We start from the raw sequence: 27968 nt of genomic DNA, 5'->3' as shown, positions 1-27968 counted from the left end.
GAAAACACCTGTGGAAAATAAAGGGCGGTTCAGCACTCACTGAAAGTCCCTCCCAGTGCTATTCTCTGTTTTATCTCTTAATTCTTTCTTATCTCTGTTCCTTTTTGCTTAATAATTCCAGTCCTCACACTCCTACCCTGGAACGTGTGAATCCACTTAAGGTTGGTCCTCAACAATTGTCTACGATTCCCTCTAATATCTGAAACAAATTTAAACCCCAATGTAAAAACAAAACCCTCAAACACTTGGCAGTTGGAATTGATGAAAAAATACCATTAGGCAGTTCTCGATGAGGATGGGATTCGAACCCATGCGTGCAGAGCACAATGGATTAGCAGTCCATCGCCTTAACCACTCGGCCACCTCATCCTGTGAGCTGCTATTCCTTACAATTTCTTCTCACATGAAGGAGTATGACTGTTCTAATAGCCTTCCTCTAGCTAAATCTCCAAAATTGTCTGAGTCATAAAAGAAATTTAAAGCCACAACAAAAGGAGAAGCAAGCTTATTTGGCACATATTTGATGGGTTGAACCAGTGCCTGGCACACAGGACTGAACAGGCAAGGCAATGGCCTTGGCTTGGCTCCATTCAGTCCTGGCTGGAGTTTGTATTCAAGGGAAGGAACGTTCTAGCTTTTCATACAAAACCTCTCCCAATTCTGTTTCTGGTTAACCTGACTCTTTGATTCCTTTTCCTTCACTTCCCCCCACCATTACCCATCCCCACTTTATGGTCCCTGGATTTGGTGTTGATCACCCTATGGTAGGACAGTGTGAACTTCTTTTAAAAAGCAGTGGAGAACTGCAAGCTGTCTTGGCTTTGGTGAAGGCAGTGAAAGGGGAGCTGTATCTAAGGCAAGGCTGGTGCAACTGGGAACTTATACAGTTAACTAAAAAATCTTATTGAAGTTTGACAGAGGTCATTGTCTCTCCAGGTGCAGGGTGGAGAATATATTTGCATTCATCATCTTGGTCACTGGTTATTTCAGTGTCTAAGTTAAGTAAGTAAACAAAACAATAACAAAACACTAAAACAAAGCAACCCCCCCCAAATTGTTGAATTACTGAAGCAACTAAAGTTAATTTTAAATCTAAGCACTACAATAAGGTGAACACATATTTTCAACTAGTTAAACCTTTTCAGTTAATAATCAGTGTTTTCCAAAGAAAAAAATTCAGGCTGGGTGTAGTGGCTCATACCTATAATCCAAGCAATCGGGAAGCTGAGGCAGGAGGATTGGCATGAAAGTGAGGCCATCTTTGAAATTAGCTGGGCAATGATGGGACACATCTTTAATCCTAGCATTCAGGAGGCAGAGGCAGGCAGATCTCTGTGTTCAAGGCCAACCTGGTCTCTAGAGCTGAGTTCCAGTACAGCTAGAACTGTTAGACAGAGAAACCCTGTCTCCAAAAACCAAAAAAAGGCATAAAATTGTGATAAATGTTAAATGTGTTATCAGAAAAAGTTCTCAGAAAGTTAGAGAGCACATGATTATCATTGTGCAGGCCGTTTGGTGTGAGGGTGTTGATGATGACCTAAACTAACAGTACAGATAAAATACTAATCAATTACTTGCAATTATGTCTATTAAGAAAAAAATTTAATAGAGAAAAGCTTTTTCTGTCAGGCGGAGGCAGGAAGACTGCCCTGGTTATTAAGTGGGAACTGTCACAAAAACCCTCTGAACAAATGAAAAGTAAAACAGAGGAGAAAGGGCCAGTAGGCACTGAGAACAGTGCTGTATCATAAACCCCAAACTAGAATAGCACCTACCCACACCAGTACATGATGGGTGGCTTTTTATTGTGTCACCCTAGGCTTGAGTTCCCAGGGCCTCCTCTAGGTCCATTCCCCTCCAAGTCAGTTGTCAGAGACAGGTCTTTCCAGTGTGAAAGTTTCAAGTATGGAGGTGGGGATGTGTCTGGTCCGTCTTCATCAGGAAGAATAGCTAATGAACCACAGGAATTTAGGCATGGGTGGCTGTGGGGGTGTCACCCCTGGCTGCTCCAATGCATGGTGCACCCAGACTTTTCTCCAGGTACTAGTTTATGCGAGACCTCAGGAGACCACCCGGATGCTCTCCTATTCTTCCCCAAGGTAAAGTTAAAGGAATTGAGGATTGTGGCGTGTACCAAGTTTTAGGGCCTTCCGGAGCTGACATGGTTATGTTGAACTGCTCTTGTCTGTTCTCCAAAAACCGAATAGAGATAAATCTGATGGAAATCTTACCTATATTCACTCATCCAGAAATGCAAATCAGCTGGATCCAGGGTGTAGCTTCCAGGGTGCCAGTCGGTGCTTGGGGGTTTCCAGCTGGTCAGCCTTGCCATTAGGCCTTCATGGTTGCCAAGCTTTGCACTCAGAATGCAAGGAATATTGCATTCTTAAATTAATGAGCCAATGTTCACGGGTTATTTTAACTATGTTTATTTTTAGTGCTGCAGTTGGCTTATTTTTTTTTTTTTGGTTTTTTTTTTTTTTCGAGACAGGGTTTCTCTGTGGCTTTGGAGCCTGTCCTGGAACTAGCTCTGTAGACCAGGCTGGTCTCGAACTCACAGAGATCCGCCTGCCTCTGCCTCCCAAGTGCTGGGATTAAAGGCGTGCGCCACCACCGCCCGGCACAGTTGACTTATTTTGTATAAGAAATTATAAACATGTTTAGTAGTCTCCCTTAACATCACTTTTAGGAGAAGAAAAATTACTTACATTCTTACAGAAATATGAGAGACCTGTGCATTTGTCCTTAATGAGACTCTAGTACCAACCACGATATTGTACTGTTATAGCTCAGGCTGTTTCCCACTCCCACACACCTCACTACGGTAGGTCTAAAATGTGTGCTCCTCCTGCCATAGCCTCTGTGCGTACTGGGATCACAGGGGTTTACCTGGCTATGTGTTTTCCTTATGAAGTTTGCTTGCTAACCTCATGCTGAAGCTGGAAACGGCATTTCCACTGAGGTAAAAATCTCCCGTAAGAAATTACATCAACAAATGTATCATTCTTTTGCTTAGTGCCTGGAGACATTTCCCAGAGAAAAATGTCTTCACATGAATGAATCGTGGAAGAAATACACTTCCTCCCTACTGTCAGCATCCATCTTCCCTACTTGGCTCTTCCATCTCCGTTTAAAACGTTGCTTTTGGAGGACTCACATGTAAGGCATTGAGAGCTTGAATGGCAGTTACTCTTTGAAGGTAGACATTGCCTATGTTTTCCCAACCTCCAGAGTTCTGGTTAAACTTTTTCTTTCTTTTTTTTCTTCTTTTTTAGATTTCAGGGTCTCATTTATTCTTGACTGGCCTTGAACATCTACTGAGTAATTATTTAGTGGGGGTGGTTATGAATTTCTAATCCTCCTGTCTCTACCTTCTAAGTGTTGGAATTATAGTTGTGGTCAGGGTTGGGTCCTGAGATGGGAAGGAGCATCAGCGCAAAGAAAAGAATTATCTGACTACGAGACGAGTTTGAAACAAGTGGCTGGCTCTGAATAGCGCCAGCTGTCTTTATTTATACATCAAAAACAGCAGCTTTTTCCATACTAACAAACACATTTTTCCTATCCTCCAACATTAACCATAAAATTATGTAAAATATGTTTCCCCAACTTTTACATCAACACATCTTTAAACCCAAAACAACACTTAGCATCTTGCTAGTCTGGCCTCATATTGAGCCAGATACATACTGTCTTTACAAAACTAAAAGGTGATTGACATGTTGTTCCTTTCTCATTAGCGTTAAGAAAATTCAAGGGTAATAAAACATTATGCAATCTATTTCTGGGATTGTTTTCCATCCCTCCCTTTTTTTTAACATATTATTTATAGTTTTATTTGACCTTGAACTGTCTGACCTGTAGGATTGTTTGGTATACCTATAATATGCTTTATATTATATTAAGCAAAAAAATGGTTTCATTTTCTTAAATACATATGCTGGACCATTTTCTGTCTTTATTTGTGCAGGTATACCCATGATGGCCATATGTCTAACAAATGCATGATCACTGAATCAGCCTTTTTTGAGCTCAAAGCAGTTGTCCATTGAAAACCTGAATAAGTATCAATGGTGTGGTATACATAATTTAATTATCCAAAATCTGCAAAATGAAACACATCCATCTGCCAGATTTCATTCCTTTGAGTATCCATTGGGTTACTCCCTGCAGGTAGAGGTGTTTGGTTATAGAAAGAGCAAGCAGGACATCTCTTTATAATTTCCTGAGCTTGTTGCCATATAATAGAAAACTCTTTAAACCTTTGCTATTGACATTATGTTTCCTATGAAATTCTGAGGGCTTCAGCGCACTTCCAATCAATAACTGGTCATTAGTGCTAATCAATAATTAGCATTACCTTGTGCTAGAGGACCTGGCAGACCTGTATGGGATCGGATTGTGTTATGTATATGGGACAAAGCCTATTCCTGATTATATCTTGAACCTGAATGAATAATGAAGTCAATTCTGTATCATCTGGTATAAATTCAGTACTTCCAATATGCAAGACAACTCTTTCTGCATATTGAGAATCAGTAACTATATCAAGAAGCTCTTTAAAATTCCTTAGTACTATGAAAATAGCATATAGCTCTGTCTTTTGGACAAAATTATAAGGGCTTTGTTCCACCTTACTTAAATCTTCTGATTTGTAACCTGCCTTTTCTGATTAATTTTCATCAGTATAAAATGTATGGGCTCCAGTTATTGGCACATCACATACAATTTGGGGAAGAATCCAAGTAGTTTTCTTTATAAGGTTAATTCTATCACTTTTAGGATAATTGTTATTAATCTCTCCTAAAAATTAGCATAAGCCAGGATCATTGTGTTCCCATAATTTTGTATATTTTATCAGTAGTAAAAGGCACTATAATTTCTGCTGGGCCTATTTCTGCTAGTTGATGAAGTTGTAATTTTCCTTTTAACAACAAATACAGGAGAATTCCAAGGGCTGGTTGATTCTTCAATGTTTCTCCTGTACCAGCTGTTCTGAAGCCTGCAGTTTCTCTTCTGTTAATGGCCATTGTTTAACCCATATTGGTTTCTCAGTTAACCATTTTAAAGGTAGGACTGCTGGTACCTCTAAAGGTTTGCTACTTGTTTTGTGTTCTTGTACAGCATGAATGGCTGGTGACCTTTGTATATAGTACCTTAAAATATCCTTCCCAGAAACATGGGTTTCTGGGACTGCAGGAATGTTAATCTGGGTATTCCACTGCTGCAGCAGGTCGTGATCCCATAAATTCACTGCAATATTAGCCACATATGGCCTCAGCCTTCCTCTCTGTCCTTCTAGCCCTATGCAGTCAACTCATCTTACTTTTTGTTTCACTTGAGATAGGGTTCCAATTCCTAGGAATTGAACATTTGCCTCTTGAATAGGCCAATTTGGATGTCAAGACTCTGGAGTAATGATAGTCATGGACACTAAAATGATATCACGCTAGCTCAGAATTGAGTATAATAAAGGACTATTTATTTAGGGCTAGATGCACAGATCACAGTCCTCTGCATGAATGGGGATCAGGAGCCAAATATAGCAGCTGGAAGAGAGAGGAAGCATGTATTTTATGTCAACATTTATAGTACAAGAGGCCACACCCAAGTGGGCTGTTATCTTAAAGGTTACTGGCTGAAGGAATTCTTACAGCAAAGGAGGACCTCAGAGTAGAGACAAAATTAAGCCTCTATGTGCCTACCCCTCCGGAAATTCAGTGTCCAGCAGATCCAGCTGGTCCCTCCAGACCGTGGCCCAACCTGGCACTGGCCTTGCCCAGAACTCGCCAAGGGGGTAGCCTACTTTGCTTGTGCTGAGGAGGGGGAGGGGAAAGGTGAGAGGACCATGTGAGAAGAGGGGGGCTGGAGGAAGAGCATGGAAAGAACAAGTTTGTTCTCTGCAAAGTCCTGAGGATCACCCGGAAGAGCAAATGAACTCACTGGGAAACAACTGACTTAGAAGACCAGCTGCCAGGCTAGAGAGGCCAGCTTGGTCCACTTGCATCCAAATGCTTGGTGCTCTCTAGGACACTGGAGGTTTTCTTTTCTGCAGTCAGTAAACTTGGGCCAGCTGGGTGTGACAGAAGGAGGTGATGATTACTCAGAATGTCACTGGCAACACTTTATTTCGTTAATCACTTAACAATACAATACAGTTCCCAGAAATGACACAAGTTCTAAGAGAGCAAACACACATCCCTTTCTGGCTACTGTCTGGGTTCATCCAACTTCTCTAAGTTCATACAGTTCACCCCTTTCTTAAAGGCAACCACTCTTCGTGCCAGCTCTCCGTAGTTCTGCTTCCTTTCCCATTATCGGTGTTCTTCAGGCTGTAGAAGCCAGCTCAGAGTGTTGGCCTCAAGGTATTTTATTAATAGAATCACTGGGACCATTAAAATCAGTTTTTCTGTAACATGCTGTCACACAGTGTCTGTCATTGGAGAGCAATTCACTGATTCCTTTTAAGAGATCCTCAAGACTTCAGTAAAAAAAAGGGGGGGGGATTATTTTGTTAAAATAATACAGGCTGCCAGAACTGTTACCGTAACTACAAGGTATCATTGGAGAAAAATGTACAATGTCAAATACAGGGCAAGTTTGCTAAGGGCAATGAGTAACTTTCTGGGGGACAGGTGGGAACTGGTACCTCCCTACCATGTCTTTGCCTTCAAGGCTGCTGCAGAAGATGGAGAAGCATTAATAGATCTGCTTCAGTTGCTGGAAGGTGATCCTGGTGTGAGCGAAGATAGCTGCTACAGCAAATTGTGACCTATTACAAGCAAGTTGAAAGAAACAGGTTTACTCTTCATTCAAAAGGAAATAGCATGGCCAATTTAAGCATAGGTGAAAGAGGAAGTAAGCATCTCCTGAATTCAGAGCACCTGGTATTATTTCCCATTATTTACACACTCCTTGCCCTGTGCACTTTTGTTTGGGAAAGTAACTGATGGATACTGTGATACCTACCTCCTGGATCAGGAGCACACTTACAGTTCAGACCACTGTGATGGCAAGAAAAATTACGACTCTGGTCCCAAGAGGAAAGCAACTCCAACTCATGGCAAAACTGAATATTGAGAAAACCTTTTTCCTTAAGAGGATGTATTTGGGTACAGTCTCCGTAGCTCTTGCTTTCTGGGGATTGTGCTCATGACCTACACATCTGAGATACATATAGGAAACTCCCTCCCAATTCAGCAGGGAACCGTCTGGCACCTGCCATGTCTTCTGGAGAGACTGAAATTTCAGTTCTTCCTAGGAGGGGCCAGGTGCCTCAAAAGCTCTAGGTAAGGCCTGACTTTGCCCTCATTAGCTTAGACTGTAGTTTCTTTTTCCTTGCTCTGTGGTTGCTGTCTGAATTTGGTTCTGCTTCATTACCCTTTTGCTCCTGGTAATCAAGACTCTGATTTCCTATTTTACCTTCCAAGAAAGTAAGTTTTGCTTCCTTTTTAACGAGCTACAAACACCATCGAATCTTGGGATTGAAAGCATTACAGCTGTGAAACATCTCTAGTGGGGGTTCACTATGGCAATAGGAGCAATGGTTTTAGCAGTGATCCTGTGTGCTCTTTTAACCACTAGAGACCAGTCACAACTGATTTCAAAAAGTTGGTTTACTACAAAATTTCTCAGGCCATTCATCTAAGAAATTCACCTAAACCAGGCATGGTGGCGCATGCCTTTAATCAGAGCACTTGGGAGGCAGAGGCAGGTGGATCTTTGAGAGCTCAAAGCCAGTCTGGTCTACAAAGTGGGTTCAGGACAGCCAGGGCTGTTACATAAAGAAACTCTCAAGATTAAAAAAAAAATAATTAGCTTAAGACATTCTAGCCAATATGCTGGTTTGGATATACAATCTGATTTAAAAAAAATTAATTCTTAAAATGAAATACTTAGGTGGAGTCTTAGGTGAAGTCATTCATCCCATGGCAGAGCATGGATTAAAAACATACAGTACACCTATCAAGTGACACAGCGCAAGTCAGTTAGCTTCTTTGGCCCTTTGATGTCAAAATGGGTTGACAAGCTAAGTGATACAACACCATTCTTTAGATGTTGACTACTTCAACACAACAGAGCAATGCCACTCTTTGGTGAGTTACACATCAGCTGTCTTGCTAACTCTGGAGTTGATTCTTACCTTGTTGACGGATGTACCACTGAACTGCAAATGGAGACTATAGTGTTTTCAAATGCTGGTTTAGCTACTCAATTTAGTGAATCACATTTCCTTAGAAACCTGTCTTCTAAGTAGGATTAACACAGAGTATGTAAAACCTTAGGACTAAGTTTTGCTTGCAAACAGAACATGGTTTTCTTGGACAATTGGCAGCAAAATCAATCTAGAGGTCAACAAATAGTGTGTTTGTTGCCATGTTGTTCCCAAGCTAAAGCTTTGCTAGACTGCAGTCTTCTTTTCTTTTCTTACTAGCTAGCCTCCAGTATCTTATCTCTGATGGGCTAGTGTGGTAATGAGTCAACACAGGAAAGCTGCACTTGTCCTCTCACCTGCATTCGGCAGAGGCTGCAGGTCGACCTAATGTTGATAACAACCACAAAACCTAATAGGCACAAGTGTACATATATAGTTTTCTTGTTTCTTTTGAAGTGCAGGTCACCAAATGTAGGGCCTTGTGCAGGCAAGGCAACTGCTTTACTTATTCCTGAGCTGTATATTCAGCCTTGAAACTTGTGTTCTATAAAACTGAAGGTTCTATATAACTGCAGTTGAGAAAAATTGACTGCATGTTTAAAAATAGCACTTGCAACACACATACACACACACGCACACACACACACACACAAAATAAAACTGGCAACAGATATGACATCCTAATTTGACCACTAGGCATTGTACATATTCCAATGCTGTTACCCCATGAGTATGCCAATTAAAGAGAAAGTACTAAAAAATTTAACCAAAATTTTAATGTTACTGTGAATCTCAAATATTAAGGCTTTCTTTAACCACAAAATAGAATACACCCCCCAAGATTCCATCGCAAATGATAATTTCAAGGAAGCTTCGTAGCATCTTTGTACTCTCTTCACTAGATGCTAGAAGCATCCAGCTGCTCACCAATTGTATAATCCCCAATGTCTCCAGACACAGCCAAACTTTCAAACTACTAAGCAAACAGAAGATGCAAACCTACTTTCCAGCTCCTTTTACAGTTGTGCTTTTATCAGAATAAGTTTGTGTGTGTGTGCTTTCTACTTTCTTTTCTCTTTGATTTTGGAAATAAGGCATCAGGTAGTCTAAGTTGGTGCGACACTCCTTATGTAGCAAGGGTAGAGCTGAACTGATGGTCCTGCCTTCACTTCCTAAGTGCTGGCAATCTTGACTTGTGGCATTCACATGGCTTGTTTTCTACTTTCTTTTCTTTTTAAAATTCAATAACTTTGGCCACGAATTTTTTAAAAACTTCATTTCTTCTCCTCTTCTTCCTCCCCCACCCCTTTTTTACATAGACCCTCCCAGAATTCAGGGCTTCACTCCTTGATAAAGGCTAACTTTGGAATACTATAGTACTTTATGGAGAAAGGTTTTTTTGATTTTTGTTTTGTTTTTGATACAGGGTTTCTCTGTGTAGTCCTGGCCATCTGGAACTAACTCAGTAGATCAGACTGGCCTCCAACTCAGAGACTGGCTCTGCCTCCTAAATGCAGGGATGAAAAGTATGCACCCCCCCCACCCCACCAGTTTTCTACTTTTTCAGTGCACAAAATAAGACACATCATGAAAACCCTTAAAAATTTCAATATCACAAAAATCCACACAATAATTCAACAAGCATTTATTAAACACCTACTGTGTGCTCAGCATGTACTAGGCACTAAGAGGGTACAGTGATACAAATGTTACAGTTATTATCCCTGCCCTCAAGGAGCTTACAATTTAATTTTGGAAATAAATACAAATGTGAAACTACTATACATACTTCTAGAAATAATTACAGAGCAAGGTATTAGTAACTTGAAAGTTAACTGCTCAGGCAGTTCAGACTAAGGGAAGATCTTGATGTGAGGTGAACTCAATCAGGAGGTGCTCACTCAAAGACATACAGGAAGTGAGTTTAATGAGTGAACAGGAGTTACGGCCAAAGAGTAATCTAAGGGGGAAAACCATGAGAAAGGCACCGAGGCAAAGGTCTGTAAGACAAAAGTAGAGAGCTGGAGGATGTCTGAATATGATGTACGAAGGTGAACAAGTTAGAGAGTGATGAAAGCCGAGGCAGATTCAGAATGGAGGGCAAAGTCATAGAACACTATCACTCCGGTGAGAATTATCTGCTGGGGGAGGAGTAAAACATGATACCATGAAAGTGGAGTTTGAGGATCATTTTTCAAGTGTTATATAAGCTGGATATTCTAAAAGGAAGTATGGAAACCTGAGCCCATGTGATATAGACCTAATTGGAAGACTGTATTGGTATAGTAGAAATAAAAAACAAAACCTAAGTGATAATGAAAATGAGCTCCAAGAAGAAAACAACTGAGATAAGCAAGTTTCTAGACTTGGAGAGTGGAAGGCAGAAAAAGATGAAATGATAACTTCAAGGGTGAGATGAGAAATACAAAGGGCAGCAATTCTATTTAGGGTACAGGGTTTATTGAAAAGAAATACAAATTGAAGGAGAATGGTGAATTTCAAATATCAGGCTGTGTAGGTACCTGAGGAAAATACCGTAAGCAGAGATGACATACAAAGTGGGAAATATGAAGTCAAATACAAAGCACAACAAAACAGATAAGCAAAAAAAAAAGAGACAGAAAAAGTGAGCAAAAGTATGATATGGGATTATTTTAGTATAAAGGGGAAAAAAAGACTAATAAAGAAAAGCCAGATATTAGAGAAAAAATGACCCCAAAAGTTGCCATAAAACAAAGAAAGGAAAACAGAATTCTTTAAGTATGGTTATTAGTCAAAAGTTCTCTAAAGAACAGAGCTTATAGAATGAATGAATACACACACACACACACACACACGCACGCACCCACGCACCCACACACATATGGAGAGAATGGGATTTCATTAGTGGCTTATAAGCTGTGGTCCAGCAATGGTTGTCTATCAACGGGAAGTCAAAGACTGGACCAGCTGTTTACTCCACCAGGATGGATGTCTCAGCTGGTCTTCATTATACACCAGAATCTTGAAGAAGTAGGGTCTAACTCCAGGGAAGGAATGGACTTGCCAGCAAAAAACAAGGAAGCAAGAGCAAATTTCTTTCTTGCATATCCTTATAGAGGCTGCCATCAGAAGGTTTGGTGCAGATTAAAGGTGGATACTCCCACCTGAAAAGATCCAGATTAAAAGTGGGTCTTTCCACTTGAAATGATTTAAAATAAATCCCTGACATGTGTACCCAGCAATCTAGTTTTAGTTAATCCAGATGTAGTCAAGTTGACAGCCAAGAACAGCCATCACAAATCCACCCCTTGTCAACTTGACACACAATCATATCTCCTTACGTCATGCTTAATTTCCAAGTGAAAATAATAATCAGGTCATAATTATACCTAAGGTGATATAAATATCACACATATAATTGCAAATGTATTATATATTTAACAAGGTCATAATTACACCTACATGATATAACTATCCCTTGTACAACCACAAGCCCATTGTAAATTTTAAAATAGATGAAAATGTCCCTTGAGGGACATTCTTTTGGTATCTCAAAACTTAAATATGGTAACTACAGATGTTCTCATGTTATGTTACTGATAAAGAAACTGAGGAAAGAAACACAGAAATCTGAACAAACACATTCTTAGCAAAATATGACAGAAACAGTCATGTCAATTATAATCCTCATTTCTGCAACTGGTTCCATGACCATAGATGGTATTTAGAGCTACCTTTTTCTACTGCTCATTCTGTAGTTCCTCAAAGCAGAAAAGGCAATGTTTAAGGGGTGGGAGTACATCTTCTGCTGAGGGCAGAGAGACTATTCCCTCAGGTGAGATAAGCCCTTGAGAACTGGAGGGTAGAATCAACAGGGTCTTCCCACACATCTCCACCCCACATTTCAGGATCCAATTCTTTCCTACTTAATGCCCCTCTGAGGCTGGGACCTGATTTTTATTTTTTATTGTTTTGGTAATTCAGCCAACCTTAGAATGAGGGCTTCAGTTTGATTTTCCACAATTTGAGCTGTGGCTACTGAAGAGAAGATTCTCTTCCAGTGAACACGCACTTAGAAACCTCTAGACTGTTTATGTACATCCAGAGTCAGCCAGTTTTATCACTGAGCACATTATTGTTCTTCACTATATTTTGATATGCTAGAAGTTGGTTAATTCTATCAAGGAGTTCATTTTTTTCCTTTGTCAATTTATCCAGAGATGCTGGGAGCAATGAACCACTACCATCATTTTCCTTATTTTTCTACAAATTGTCAAAAGTTTGTTATATACAGAGTCACCAAATCTCTTACCTCCCACAACTGGTGAATCAGGACAATCAAATGCACTTGTCTCTTAAGTCTGTAAAATAGTTCACACTATGGGCTTTTAATAAACCCTGAGTTTCTGAGAGGAAAGCCTATGCCAGATACTTAAAAAATTTTATCCTTATACTTGTATTGCTCTAGAATCACTTCTGGTACAAAATTCTGTATTAGTCAGGGTTCTCTAGTAGAATAGAATAGAATGAATACACACACACACACACACACACACACACACATATAAAAAGGAATTGTTAGAATGGCTTACCTGCTGTGGTCTAGCTAGTTCAACAATGGCTACCTACCAACAAAAGACCCAAGAATCCAGTAATACTCAAAATGACAACCAAGATTAGCCATCGCATATGGGAAAATTCAACATTATGAATATAAAAGTGATTAAGGAAGATAACAACAACAATATACAGCCTTAATTTACACACTGGTCATTCTACATTCATTTTAGTAGAATGTTGACTATGACAGCCAGTAAGGAAATGTTTTTAAGAGCTAAGGCAGAAGTTGGTTAAAATGAGTAACATATTTGAAAAATCAAGGAAAACACAAGACACACAAAATGGTGATTGGAAATGGGCAAGAAGCTGGAAGGTTTTCTCTGTAGGCTATGGATAAACTTACTGCTACCATCTTAACTGCCCATCTGCCCAACCTGGAATCTACTCATTTCTTTCTCCCTTTGGCAGTCTACAGAGAAATGTTACTGTTTTACCCTCCTAGTTACTCCTTTACGCATAGTCTATTAACAAAATTTACCTTTTTTATACTGAAAATCAAGACTATCAACGTCTAAAGATGTTCTTTCCCAAAATAGTATTTTAAGCCAATTTCCCAGTAATTGCAATGAATCCATACTAAACTATTGTCCACTGTCTACCTAGTATCTCTTATGACCAGAAGTACATGGTTTCATTTGGTAGGCCAGAGTTTAGTCAGTGTTGGTAGCGTAGCACAGTAGCCATGACAGGCTCTAGCACCAGGCTGTATGGGTTAGAATCTTGTCATTTGCTGGCTATGTGATGTTGGCTAGTTCTCTAAGCTCTTATTTTTATCGTTTATAAATGGGGTATGTAGTGATACAAGCTTTTAAGTGGATAAATGTTTAACTTAGGGTTTGGCTCACAACAATTGTTCAAAACAAAACAAAAAAAGTCAGCTATCACTCTAGAGAAGCAGAAACAAGAGCAAGGTTATACTGGCCCATGTTGGAATCAATCACCACATTCTTGAATACCTATCTGGTCTCATGGAGAAATTCTTTGAAACCTCAGAGGTTTCTCCCAGTGGTATGTTGATGGCAAGTGAGTTAGGGAAGAACCACTCTACCATGCCAGATCCTAAGATGAGCAGCTGAGGACGGTAGAAGAAAGTATTGGTAGACAATTCATTTCAGATTGAAAGAAAAAATTGACTCTATGGGATAAAAGCCTAATGAATGCCACAGGTAGTTGACACCTCTAGATAATGTAATATGGATTAATTAATGCTTGGTGAATTCAAGACTAAAATGACTTCTATGTTCTTCTTCAAAGACTCTAGTCTTTCCTATTACCATATATACTATAACATTTGGACTTTTCTATACATGTGCTTTGATAGTTCATTAAAATTTTATCATTTGTAATTATGTATATGTCTATGTGTACCTGTGTGTAGGGACCTGTGTAGGCCAGATATGTTGGATCCTCCTGGAGCTGGAGTTACAGGAAGTTACAAGCCACCCAACATGGGTGCTAGGAATGGAACTCAATGGTTCTCTGTAAGAACAGTCCACATTCTCAACCACTAAGCCATTTTCCAGTCCCAAATTACATTTTTGGGTTCTTTTGAGACTGGCCTTACTATATTCAAGGCTGGCTTTGAACTTGCTATACAGACTTGGCTGGCCCATGACTGCTATGACTAAAGGTGTGCCTCACCAATAATGGATCCAATAACTCATTTTTAAATGACAACCTTTTTCATATTCATGCCAGTGTAACATTAATCTTTCCAATCATATTATTTTCTTCCAGTTGCTGAGTAGCTCTTAGCAGTCTGAGCTGAAGTGATCTGTACACATTACTCTGGATACAAATGCTAAAGGGCAATTTATTGGAAACAAGGCAGGTAGGTACTCACGCATATATGCACACACGCAGACTTCTAGCTTCACTGACAATGTACTCATTCTATGTAACGTTTGCACACAAGGTAGCACTGACCTACATAGAAATCCTGTCATCTAGAGACGGTAAGGCACAACTCAAGCAATTGGGGCAGGAGAGGTGGCTCAGTGGTTTAGAGTTTTAGAGAAATGTTAGGAATGATAATCTATATTAAACTGGAAGGAAGCAAACAGAAAGGAGGGTAAGAAAATAAAGAACAATGAAAAGGACTGGTCTCAGAGAGTTAGCCAAAAAACTACGATGATCCTTTTTAGGACAGTCACAATGTGAAATTGTTTTCCTGGAGATTTCATCAGAACCTACTCAGAACCTGTCTTCTGAGTAAGATTAATGGAATTAATTTTAAGTGTGAGGATTAAAGTTAAAGCAAAAGTTATTCAGCTTCAAGCTCACTAATCAAATAGCCAAACATGAAATATAATTAATAGTAACAGATGGTTTTCTTGCTCTTCATTAAATGAGAATTCAAAAGTTATTCAGCTTCAAGCTCACTAATCAAATGGCCAAACATGAAATATAATTAATAGTAACAGATGGTTTTCTTGCTCTTCATTAAATGAGAATTCTAAGAATGTCCCCACTATCTGGAGGACTAGCAGCACTACTAGAATAAGTAAGAAATATACTTACTCCTCTGAAAGGACACTATATTTTAGGTGCACAAGATCTGAGGTGTTATTTTAAATCAGTCTCATTACTTTACACAATATCCTATGTTATGCTGAAAGTTTTAGAGATGAAATACAGGGCCTGGTGACAATGAGTGTAATAGTCTATCTTTGTTGTTAGATGACTGAGGGAGTGTGACAGAATTCAGAATAAGAAATCAGAGATAAGGTATTTGATAGATTACCACTGTGGATACTAAAGATATGCAAATGGAAGGAAACAGATAGATGATAACGACGGAGCTACAGAGGCCATCTGAGAAGGTCAGTCCAGGCTGACAGTGTACTCAGGGAGTTTACATAGACAGGAACCTGAGAGCTGTACTGTAATGGGCCAAAAGGAATGATGTACATTCTTTGTAAGAATTTTTAATGTCTTTTTCTAGCACCTCTGTTTCCTATTTGGTGCCAAAGCTTTGATAGTGCAAATATGTTTTGAACCACAGTGTACAGTGGGAAGGTGAAGGAGAGTCAGAAGTCATCCTGAGGTACACTCTGTCCATGCTCAAGAGTAGCCAGGCTGAGTCTCCACTCACCTCTTTCTTGGCATCACTCCCACCATCATCACTAATGCAGCCACTTCCTTTGTTGACACAGGTACTGAGACTGGGGGTGGTGAAGGATATGAGCTCAGGGATTCAATGGAAGTCAGTAAAGGTGCTAAATGAAGAAAAATGCTACAGTGCTGTTAAAAATATAGCATTGAATTTGTAGAGGATTATGGGTTTATATCATCTAAGAGTACTAGAATAATACGTTAAATGTTCAACCATTTCCCTCTAACTAGGGTATTAGAAAGCTAAATACAAATCTTAGTCTCATTGAGGTTGCCTTGGACTCAAGCGGCTTCTCAGATTAGGATTTACTAGGGCATCTTCAGAGGGGGATGGCAGAAAGGGACCACAGAAATGGGAAGAAGAGAAGCTTAGAGGAGTGGTCCCTCTCAAACTTACAGCCACTCTTGGGAAAGACAAAATATAGTGTTTCAAGTCACAATAAGCAATCTGCTGTTATTTTAAAGTTCTGAAGAATATATAAAGCTGCCGGGGCTCTGCTTCACCAGATGCCTCCAATCTCTACCGGGGACTGTGCTCAAACTACTGAAGTGCTATTCTTAACTCTGTCATCACACCACAGATTCTGCCCTTTTCACTAGCCTTCTCCACTACCACATGGTTTCTCTAATGCTGAATAATGCTCAGACAACAACCAAAGCTTTTCCTAAACTCCTGTGGTTTCAGGCTTTTCTCCAGTGTGGATTCTCTGATGTCGAATGAGGCTCGATCTCTGAATAAAGGCTTTCCCACACTCACTGCATTGATAGGGCTTCTCCCCTGTGTGTATTCTCAGATGCTGAATGAGACCAGTGTTCCCATTGAAAGCTTTCCCACATTCTTTACACTTGTAGGGTCTTTCTCCAGTATGGATTCTCTGATGTTCAATCAGGCCTGATTTCTGACTGAAGGCCCTCCCGCACTCATTGCATTTGTAAGGTTTCTCCCCAGTGTGGCTTCTTTGATGGCCAATAAGATGGGAGCTGCGTCTGAATGTTTTCCCACACTCATCACACTCATAGGGTTTCTCCCCAGTGTGGATTCTCTGGTGTCCAATGAGGTGTGAACTATGACTAAAAGCTTTTCCACATTCATTACATTCATACGGTCTCTCCCCACTGTGGATTCTCTGGTGCAAAATAAGGCCTGCGCTCTGACTAAAGGCCTTACCACACTGATTACACTGATAGGGCTTCTCTCCGGTGTGGATTCTCTGGTGCAGGATCAGGCCTGTGTTCTGACTGAAGGCCTTACCACATTCTTTACAGTGATAGCGCTTCACTTTGTTGTGGATGTCCTGATGGGAAAGAAGGGCTGACCTATAGCTGAAGGCTTTACTGCACACATTACATTGATAGGGTTTCTCTCCAGTGTGGATTCTCCAGTGTCGAACAAGGCCTGAGTTCTGAGCAAAGCTTTTCCCACATTCATCACATTTATGCCGTCTCTCTTGTGTGGGATTTCCCTGCTGCCTCTCTAATCTGTCTTGGGTTTCTCCGTGCGTAAGACCCACGATAACATCCCCGTTGCACTTGGCAGCTGTTTGTTCATGTGGCTGGATTCCGGTTGATATTACCTGTTTTGAAAAGAATTCCTTGTTCTCACTCCCGGTCTCACCATCTGAAATAAACACATAGTAAGCAATCATTCTCAAAGTCACTTCCTACTTTCTATACAGAAGGGGGAAGTGAAGTTGTAATGGAAGCTACAAGCAAATACAAGCTTCTCTATTCAAAACAGGGAGAGATACATGCAAGTTGATCAAGTAAAAGTACCAAATACCAAGTGGGAAAGATATGTCGTTGGAAGGGATTAACTGAGAAGTTTAAGTTAGGGAGTAGGAAGAGATAAAGAACTCTTCTAAGATGTACTGAGTGGGACAGAATGCACCAAACAGTCCTGAAAAGTGTACAAGTACAACTGGCTCATATGACAGAAACACTCTAATATCCACTATCATGATGGTTCAAGGGGACCTGAAGAAAGGTGTGAATGCAGGGAGTACTACAAACATGCCACTTTCTATCTGGCAAGTCTTCACTACATAGATACAAACTGTAAGGACTTCTGGGTTGGAGAACAAAATGCTTAATTTCATATCTCAGGAATCTCAATCTAATACCCATTTCTTAAATTCTGAGTTTCTTTTCTTTGCAATTCATTAAAAAAATTTAAAGCAAATTTATATCTATGCATGTCACATGTATAAGGTATCTGCAGAGCCTAGAAGAAGGCATCATAGCCTCCAGAGTTGGAGTTCCTGGTGGTTATACGGTACCTGATGTGGATGCTGGGAAAAGAACTCCAGTCCTCCGGAAGAGCAGGAAGCACTCTTAACCATTGAGCCATCTCTACAGCCCTAAATCCTGAATTTAAGTTCAACTAAGTCCTCCAGAAACCTTATAAAGCTACCAGAAACACAGCAAAGAGAAAGTTCTTAAATTATAATAACTACAGCTCTCCTTACCCAGGGAGAACATGTTTCTGTATTTCTCGGGCCTGTTATCTCTATTCAGATCCTTCTCTGATGGATCAAGAAGCCACTCTTCTCGAATAAGAGACACAGCCATGTCTTCAATCTTTTCCAAAGTCTGAAACAAAAGAAGACCCTCATTTGGGGCCTAGAAAGGTTCCATAGCTCAAAACTAGTGTTTGCGATAACTACAGTGTTAGGAGAGGTGAAGAAGCAGGAGTGTGCTAAGCAAAGGGATGTGAACAGCTGGGAGGAAGAGGAAAGTGCACTGGATTTATTGTGGAAACTCAAAGGCTAGTTTGTTACTAAGTAAAAAGGGTTCGGAGGAAGTTCTTAAACAGGCACCACCACTACAGATAGATATGGCATTTGCCACAACATTGTCAGAGATATGGGCTTTTAGTGAGAAGGAGCACAACTCACCTGAAACCCTGCAGTGAGCAGTCTAGCTGTCACCTCCTGATCTCCAGAACTTCTTTTCTGGGAAGGAGTACGACTCTGAGAAGCAGACATGGCTGAGAGGAGAAAGGAGCTATGAATTGACTAATCTTGTATGGTTGTGGGAGCCAGCATTCACTTATCCAAAATTACTTTTATTTCAGAATACATATGCCAAGGATTTTGCACATAAAGTGCCGACATCTTGGACTCTGGCCCATATTCATGGACGTCCACAGAATATCTGTACTTTAATGTACCTGAACTTACATATTTAAATAAACAAAGTATACTGATTTCCTAACAGGAGCTGCTTTCTAATTTATTCTCTATCCAAAGTACTATCTCTGTATAGCATTCCTTCAGAACCCGAAATCCTAGAAAACTGAACATGGGAACCAATCAAACTGTTACCTTTCTAGTAACTGCTGTGGCTGCAGTGACTACTTCTCATGGATAGTGAACATCTTATCACCAAAACCAACCTCATAATTAAGCAAAACATGTTTTGAAAAACAAGATTTAGGACTTCAGATTAAGAATTATACAATTAACAAAAATGAAGTATTTCTGTGTTACTTCTTAGAAACATTAAAAATTCTTAGCCTATTGACTAAGTTAAAGTGCAGGAATATTAAAAATTCACTTATATGCTGGGGTGGCAAATGCCTATAGTCACAGCAGGAAGACCATCACAAGTTTGAGGCCAGGCTTATCTACATAGTGAGTTCTAGGCTAGGCAAGACTACAGAGATCCTGTTTCAAAAAGCAAAAAAAAAAAAAAAAAAGATTTCACTTATAGAAAACAAAGCATTATAAATCCATACATAGGGAAAAACACATAAACATACCAAAACACCCTACACAGATGAATAGCCTAGAATAGTCTGTTCTGTATAAAATAGGGCAATTCTCAATATACAACAGAAAAATGTCACCCCTGCCCCCCAAACAAAAACAAGACAAACGAACAAACAGAAACAAACCAGGAAAACCAGATTTAACGGGCATCATCTGGTCAAATATAATTTAAGTACAGTTAACACAAAGTTTCTTGAACAAAGAATTTATATGTCCATGGGTAAATAATAATAATAATAAAATGGAAGGGTTGAGGACATAGCTCAATTAGAAGAGTGCTTGCCTTGGATGATTAAAGCCCTGGGTTAGTACTGAGCACTGCCCAAAACAACACAGACACACCCACCCTCCACACACACTCAGGACTGGTATGATGGCTCAGTGGTAAAGTGCTTGCTATTGAAGTAAGAGGACAGAAGTTCAGAATCCCATCACCCACATAAAAGCCTCATGCCTTGAGTCTCAGTGTTAGGGGCTGGAAGAGAACAAGGACAGGCAGATCTTTAGAACCTGCAGGTCAGGTAGTCTAGCTGAAATGGTAGACCTAATGTTTAGGGAAAGATTTCATCTCAAAAAATAAGGTGGAGGGGCCAAGGGGAGCTTGGAGGGTAAAAGTGCTTCCTATATAATTCTGAGGACTCAAGTTCAATTCTTGGAATTCATGGTGGATGGACAGAAGCAGCTCTTGAAGAAAGTTGTTCTCTGACCTCCAGGTGTATGTCTAGGTATATACACCACTACTACTACTACTACTACTACTACTACTACTACTACTACTACTACTACTGCTACTACTAGTAACAACAACAATAATAGTAAGGTACAGAGAATTAGCCTAGCAAGATTAATCTTAAGTCATCAAAGATAACATCACAATAGGTCAAATTTCTGAAATGTTCTTTCTAAATATACACAAGTAGAACCTAAATGAGACAATACCAAACAAACCTAATCTGCAGCCATTCCAATTCTAATCTATGTTCTTTAAAACTGGTAAGGTCGTGAAAAGACTAAGAAATCATGCCCAAATTGTGTAATTAAAGGAGACTGAAGAGATTTATGACTAAATGCACTGTGGTCATAGGGTGGGCCCTGGACCAGAAAAGACATTGAGACAACTGGAACGTGAGTATGAGATGAGGACTGGATCAGTACCACTGCTGCACCATAGTTCCTAGCTATGTCATCCTACTGTGGTCATCAACATGCTCTCATTAAAAGAAAGGCATATTGAAGTAACTGTAAATAAAATGTTATGATACTAGAAAAATCTAAATAAAATGTCTGCTGTAAACGTACTGGGGTAACAAAGTTCTTTTTTCTTTGCTCATGTCCTCTGGGCATGCTATGGCCATTGCCCTCCTGAACTCTTAGGACTGGCTATATGCATAAGACCTGCAAAAGACTGGGCCCATTAACAGAGTGGGGAAAGGATCACACGCTCCCTCCCCCATTCCCATATAGGCAATTAAATGGTGCTAAGAGATTTCTCTAGTGGTATGGTGGCTCCTAAGTTACCTACGTTTCTATAAAAAAACAAAAATCCTTTATCGGACTCCTAATTAAACTCATTGGCTCACAAGTTAGTCTTCAAAAAACTTGTTTCTTTGGTGTGTCCTTGGTGCCCCATCTGGGGTGAACAATTGTTTATGCCCACAGGAAAATTCCAAATACTACTTCTATAAACATTCGAAACCAGAAGATGGAGACTACTCAAACACTGATGCCACTTCCTGACTGAGACAGGTACCCCAAACATAAGTCTCTTTCCTTTCCACTTTCCTCACCCTTAGAAGTGAAATCTGGCCTCTCTCCTCTGTCCTGTGGCTTCTGGGGCACTGGAGATTTATGTTTGGTTGCCTTGGGTTGGAACTGAGTACTTGGAGGTTCTGGTGCAGATTCTGAAGGTACGACTTCCTCCCAGAGAACTCTGTGCCCATGTGTACGAGCTGAGACCTAGAAACAATGGGACAGCTGAGTTATGAAGAATTCCTTTGAGAAAGGAAGTGAAGGTAGTAGTAGAACCAATACTCATATTAGGAAAAGCAAGCAGTATAATTGCATTTACTTCTTAGGGCAACAAGAAACACCACATTAGCACAAAAAGAAGGGATTTGTTCTGTTCAGTACTAAAAAAGATTTCTGTTGTTGTTTCTCTATTACATCTAGCACCAATATTTGCACTTCAACTCTAGGACAGAGAATGTTTAACAGAGAAAACTAAAACAGGGCCACACAATACTAAGACACTCTTCTGACAAGGACTAGGAAGCCTGTGTTCTAGTAAGCAGTCATCTCCAATTATGTAGGCAAAGCTAGCTGACACAGAAAATAATTTAGCAAGATGGGCTTTACTTGATTTGTATTAAGCACCCTCCGCCCACAACAATGCACCTAGCACCTGTTAGCAACCTAGGACTCACACCTGCATTAAGCTGTGCCCACACTTTACTCTGAACAATGGAATAAATTTCTCCTTTTCTTAACAACTGTGAGACCTAGACAGCTTGTACTCAGTCATAGTCCCGTTATATCTGGTAAGGAAGGTAAGGGGGCCAAGCAGGACCAGGCTGACGCTGGGTACATGAGCAGTAAGGCAAACTGTCCTTTGAGAAAACAAAAGACCATCCTCATCATGCCTGCTGGCAAACTCTTTTTACTCTCAAACTTCAGAAAAAGAAGCTCCAAATGAAAGTGGCCTAGCACTGTATTTCTTCCTTTGTACTCTTGTTCTGTCATTGAGAAAAGTTTCCTTCCTACTTGTACAATTTGTGTGGGTCTTTAACTCCTTGAATAGGAGGTAAAAAATGTGGAAACACTTGACCCAAACCCTGACAACTGGTACCATGGGTACCCCAGAAGAAAATTAATTTAAGCTCCTTGTGTATCATGGTCCCATTAAGCAAGCAAGGGAAATCTTAGGAGGGAAAAAAAAAATGGTTTCTATCCTTTACAAAACTACAAGTGTAATACATAGTGCTTTAAATAATATCCATCTGCATTCAACAGAAACCAATGCACAGAATTTATTCCTCAATGTGAAGCCAGTGTGTGGTGATACTTTGTTTGTGCTCTAATAAAGCTTGCCTGGCCTCTGTGGTTAACTGGTGGCTAGCTCCACCCTCTGATCTTCAGGCAGGGATTAAAGGTGTACGCCAGCACTGCCTGCGCTTTGGACGTAGAGGCAGGAAGATCAGGAGTTCAAGGCCCCACTAAGTTGGTTACAGGAGATTTAATCAGTCTAAAAGAAAAACAGAGCTCACACCTTTGATCCCAACACTTGGGATCTCACGCCTTTAATCCTAGCACTAGAGAGGTGGAGACAGGAAGTGATATGGCTGGGCAGAGAGGAATATAAGGCAGGAGAAAGGAGCTCAGCCCCTTCAGTCTGAGGATTTGGTGGAGGTAAGAAGTCTCTCTGGTGGCTGGCTCCTTTACTTCTCTGATCTTTCAGCATTTACCTCAATATCTGATTCCAGGTTTGTATTATTAAGACCAATAAGAATTTATCTACACCAAAGTCTTTCTACTCAGCTTCCAGGAATTCAGTCCCAGCATGCATAGCTACTTACTGGTTGTCCTAGGGTATTAATCTGCCTTTGCAAGTCCTCCAACAGGGTCACTACCTCCTCTCCATTTTCTAACTGGTGTTCCTTCACCAGAGTCTGCAGCTCCCCCGGCAGGATGGTCAGGAACTGCTCCAGCACCAGCAGCTCCAGGATCTGCTCCTTGCTGTTCAAGTCTGGCCGCAGCCACTGATGGCAAAGTGCTCGTAGCTGGATCAGAGCTTCCCGGGGTCCTAGAGTCTCCTGGTAGCATAGCTGCCTGAAACGTAGGCGAAACAGTTCTTGGCCAGCAGTATTATTTTCATGCATGCTAGATTCCTCATCCCAACCAGGATCCTCCTCTATCTTGACAATTACAAGATCCTCTTCAGGAGTCTGGTCTGGCGGAGATGGGGCCGAAGAAGGCTTTCTTGATTCTGCAGCCATTTAGGGCCAGAGAAGCTTAAAAGGCCCCTTTCCTCTCTACCTTCTGAATCTTCTTAAGTCTTCCGAGGACCTCCAGGGTACTTCTTTCAGAACAGAAAATGATAAATATGTTAATGTAAGGCAAAAGTCATAGTAAATTACCAAGATACTTCAACAAGCTCCCCTAAACAATCAGCCACACCAAACCTACCCAGGGTACAAACCCTTCCTTCCAGTTTCCTGTTTAAGGTTGTCGGGGATGGAGACTCAGCCTAACTGAAATTTTGCATTTATTAGCAGGTAAGACTCAGTACCTCACTGAACTCCGCGTAGCACCTTGTACACCTCCCACTCTCAACTGGATTTTGTACTTAAGCTCTCAGCCTTGAGCTCATTCTCAACAGATGAGGTCATTTCTCTATCCTCTACTTCAAGAACCCGGCTAACCCTTTCCTCCTTACTACTTAAGATTCTGCATCCTACTATGGCTCCCTATCTTCCCTCCAGTCTCAGGGCTAACTTTTGAACTCCTCTTACTCCTAAAAATCTACTCGGAGCAGTGGATCTGCAAAGAGCCAGGATGTCTTATCAACATCTACAATGCCCAAACCTAAGCCCACACACCAATGACCTTCCAGAATCTTTCAGTATAAAATATAGTAGTGTTTGAGTTTGACAACTTTCACTTAGGAGAAGACACCTGATATTAATCAATGTTGTGTCTGTTTATTCTTATACAAATACATATTTATCTACTCCCCACCAGGTGAGTTGTTTCTTGAGCGTATTAGGAATAAAACCACTATGATTATGTGCACACAAGTTCTTGTCTGAACAGTTTTTAATTTTGTGAGGTAAAACCCAGAAGAATTGCTGAGTTTTAAGTGTAGTATCTAAAAAATTGCTGAACTGTTTTTCAAAGTGGCTGCAATATTTTGTATTCCATTAGCGCTTGACATCATATCTTAAAAATTTAAATAATAGGTATACAGTAATGTGTCACAGTTCTAACTTGTTTTCTAACGAACAATGTTGAACACACATATATTTTAGTGAAGTATCAATTTAAAAATTTTGGCTTAACTTGCTTTTTTTGTCAGTCTCAATCAAAGAACACTGAACTTGTGATTTCCCCATCTCCACTTTCCAAGTGCTGTGACTGCAGGTGTGCACCACGCTCGGTTTTATTATTTAACTTATTTAGACTGTTGAGATCTTATCATGTAGCCTGGTCTAGTCTGGAACATAACGTGTGGCCCAGGATGATCTTTAACTTGTGATCGTCTTGCCTCCATCTCTCAAGTACTGGAATTGTATGCACGTGTCATCATGCTTAGCCCAGTATTATTTTGTAATTGAGGTTTTATATTGTTTGTGTGTTTAAGATTTGAGAACTCCTTATATATTCTGGATATAAGAGATACATGATTTACAAATATTGACTCATTACTGTTTTATTTTCCTTTCCCTCTACACATACTACTTTTCTTATAACTGCACATTACTGGTTGCAAAAAGGTTTTGCTCTCTTCATTTCATAATCCTCATGAAAATCTTATTGAAAAAATTAAAGAATATCAGAGGGATAAATTTACAACACAACACAACACAGAACTGTCTAGATTTGCTGTAAGAGCGAAGGTTACAGCTAGAACTCCAGGCCCAAAGAGCTCACTTGGATGGTTCTTTTTCTTTGTGGGGTATATGGACACTAATGGTCTCTGTACTTGTATAGACACCACCCTTGCTAAGGCTGCAGTGCTGACTTCTCTTTGACTTTGGTTATACTTCTCTTTCATGTGTGCTCTACAATGCTAGTAGCTCTGTCTTCAAAAAAGATGCCCTAGGTAGTACCTATGAATGCAACCACATTTGCAAATAGCAGGTAGATAGAATCAAATTCACATGAAGTTACAACTGGAATAAGCTGGGTCCTTAATTCAGCATGACTGGTCTGTTAGAGACACAGGGGTCTGCAGGACAGCTCAGGAGGTAAAGGCACCTGCTGCCAAGCCTGACAGCCTGGATTCCGATTCCCAGGCTCCACAGAGTGGAGGGAGGGGACTGACTCCTGCAAGCTGTCCTCTGAACTCCACTAGGGCACTGTGTCATGAGTGGACCTTCTTCGTCCTTCCCAAACAATATATTACTCTATACCTCAGCCTGGTTTCACACTGGCGATCCCCCAACCTCACTCTCCTGAGTACTGCATGCAATTACAGACATGTATCAATATACATTCTTTTTAATGACTAATATTAATCTTTTAAAAATCTCTTCCTATCTAATAATTGTGTGTATACAAATTGCAGTGTTGGTAAGCACATATAAACACTGCTCCTTACATATGATCCTTAAAAAACATTCGGTCAGGCTTATTGACTGATTAATGTAAATGCAATAATAATCTTAAGCTTCTTCTCGATCTAAAATGTCAACTTCAACAATCCTGGCTTTTCACCAGATGTAGAAGATGTATTTTCGCCGGGCGGTGGTGGCGCATGCCTTTAATCCCAGCACTCGGGAGGCAGAGGCAGGCGGATCTCTGTGAGTTCGAGACCAGCCTGGTCTACAGCCTGGAACAGAGCTAGTTCCAGGACAGGCTCCAAAGCCACAGAGAAACCCTGTCTCGAAAACCAAAAAAAAAAAAAAAAAAAAAAAGATGTATTTTCTCCTTTGGATTAAGTTTAACTTGAGAAATGTCTTGGTATTGAGTGCAAACCAGGAAAAGAGATAAGGAAAAGTAAATGAGACAAACACTGTGCTTTGTAGTTATCTCAAATGCACTCACTGAATATTTTTCTTTCAGATATTCCTAAAGTTATTTCAATACAGGCTTAAGCATGGGGGTTAGGAGAAATGGCACTCAGGAGGGGGCCAGGCACACAAGTGTGGGCGTGAGCTCCTCAGGGGTGTTGCTTTGAAGAATGCATTTAAGATTTACCACATTCTTATAGTTAACCACAAGAGGAACTCAAAGCGTGCACGTTCGCTAAAAGAATGACTGCCACATAACTACGCTTCAGAGAATTTTTCAGAGAGAAGTATGTTGTCAAGTGGTGGTCAACATCTTAGATGTCTGACAAAGATTACTCATGGCTGACTTGAGAATTGGAAATGGGACCCCACGGAGTTTTCAAGTACCTATTTCAGTTAGCTTTAATAAATTAAGTAGGCAAAGTATTCTGAATTCGGTTTTTGTTAACCCGGAATTACTGAAAGCATATCTTTTGCACAGAACTGTCTAGCCATCACATCAACCATTTCCTGTTGCAGAAAAAAAAAACCAGGAATAATAACAACAACAACAACAACAAAAATCAGAGGTTTCCACGAGTAGCAGATACTTAAAAAAAGTATCTTTAAAAAATGAACTTTGATATCGAAAGGCAAAATCGCTTGAGTAAGAACAGCAGATACACGGGCCAGCTTTACAAGGGCGACTGAAAAGTAACATGGGGAGATTGGTGGTGAAAAGAGGGGCCCTGTAGGAAGTTGGGGCCGGTGTCGGCCTGCTGGGCTGGCTCAGGCCCTCCACCGACCCGCTCCCCGCGCTCCGGCCTCCGCAGCCCGCGCACCCCTGCTCGGCCGAGCGCACTCACCGAGAGCTCCGCACGCTGCCCGAGGGTGGGAGGCGGCACAGGGCGGACTGGGAAGCGCGCGCGCGAGGAGACGCGACGGACGCCGAAGCCGGGTAGGACCCCTCCAGTGGCTAACTTCCAAAGCCTCGAGCCGCAGAACAGGCCAGCATGCATCTTGCCCCAGAGCCACTTCCGGATGCTCTCTAGGAAGCCCGGAGGTCTGACAGCTCTATGGTCGTCCCGCGTAGGGACAGAGCGCCGAGCCTTCTGGCTGTCAGCGGCGCCAGGTGGATGACTATGCTGCTGCTGAGGATTGTGGACATCCTTAGGAATGCCATACCTTTATGTCACCCAAGCTTTTTGCCTGGCCAGCTTTGGGCTTCAGTTGGCAAGGCTGAGGGTTAGGTGGCCAATCGCAGATCTCAGCTGGGCTCATGAGGGAGCTTAATATGCCTAAAGAATTTCTCTTTATTCCTCTTAGATAACCTGTACTTCATGAATTACTCCAAATTTCCAACATACACTTCAGATTGAGGAATTTAACCCTTTACAGTACCTGGGAAGAGTAGCACATCTTACATTATTCTGTTCCAACTAACCACGGCTTTTTCTTTGACTGGGATGTGTGGTCAGCCTCCCAACACTTGATGCTTTATCACCGGAAGCAACAAAAGTTCCACAAAATAACCACAACCCATCTCTTAAGCTCTAAAGAGGATATGCAGGCTATTAGTAATGGTGGGAAACAGTGAGCACACCGCTTTACTTTTTAATT

The 27968-nt window shown here is 40.8% G+C and overlaps 1 protein-coding gene and 1 non-coding gene across 5 annotated transcripts; both read right to left on the bottom strand.

Moving 5' to 3' along the window:
* Positions 1 to 287: 287 nt before the first annotated feature.
* On the bottom strand, positions 288 to 369 carry Trnas-gcu (transfer RNA serine (anticodon GCU)). Its single transcript has one exon. It is a non-coding gene; the product is annotated as a tRNA-Ser (tRNA).
* A 9410-nt stretch (positions 370 to 9779) lies between these two features.
* On the bottom strand, positions 9780 to 27391 carry LOC142848260 (zinc finger protein with KRAB and SCAN domains 8-like). 4 transcript variants are annotated; one of them, XM_075970067.1, is made up of 6 exons: positions 27215 to 27391; positions 23214 to 23716; positions 21429 to 21597; positions 18766 to 18857; positions 18337 to 18460; positions 9780 to 17489 (listed from the first exon to the last, which is right to left on the bottom strand). In XM_075970067.1, exons 2-6 carry the CDS (start codon positions 23631 to 23633, stop codon positions 16537 to 16539), a joined length of 1758 nt encoding a protein of 585 aa, XP_075826182.1. In that variant the 5' UTR covers positions 23634 to 23716; positions 27215 to 27391; the 3' UTR covers positions 9780 to 16536. The 4 variants fall into 4 exon arrangements, with proteins under 4 accessions (XP_075826182.1, XP_075826183.1, XP_075826184.1 ...); XM_075970068.1 differs by having other exon boundaries at positions 9791 to 17489; positions 23214 to 23713; positions 27215 to 27384; XM_075970069.1 differs by lacking the exons at positions 18337 to 18460; positions 18766 to 18857 and having other exon boundaries at positions 9791 to 17489; positions 27215 to 27373.
* Between the last annotated feature and the right edge of the window lie 577 nt (positions 27392 to 27968).

This window comes from Microtus pennsylvanicus, chromosome 4, assembly GCF_037038515.1.
Source record: "Microtus pennsylvanicus isolate mMicPen1 chromosome 4, mMicPen1.hap1, whole genome shotgun sequence".
In the NCBI taxonomy this organism is placed as follows: domain Eukaryota; kingdom Metazoa; phylum Chordata; class Mammalia; order Rodentia; family Cricetidae; genus Microtus; species Microtus pennsylvanicus.
This window is presented reverse-complemented; position numbering and strand designations above follow the sequence as displayed.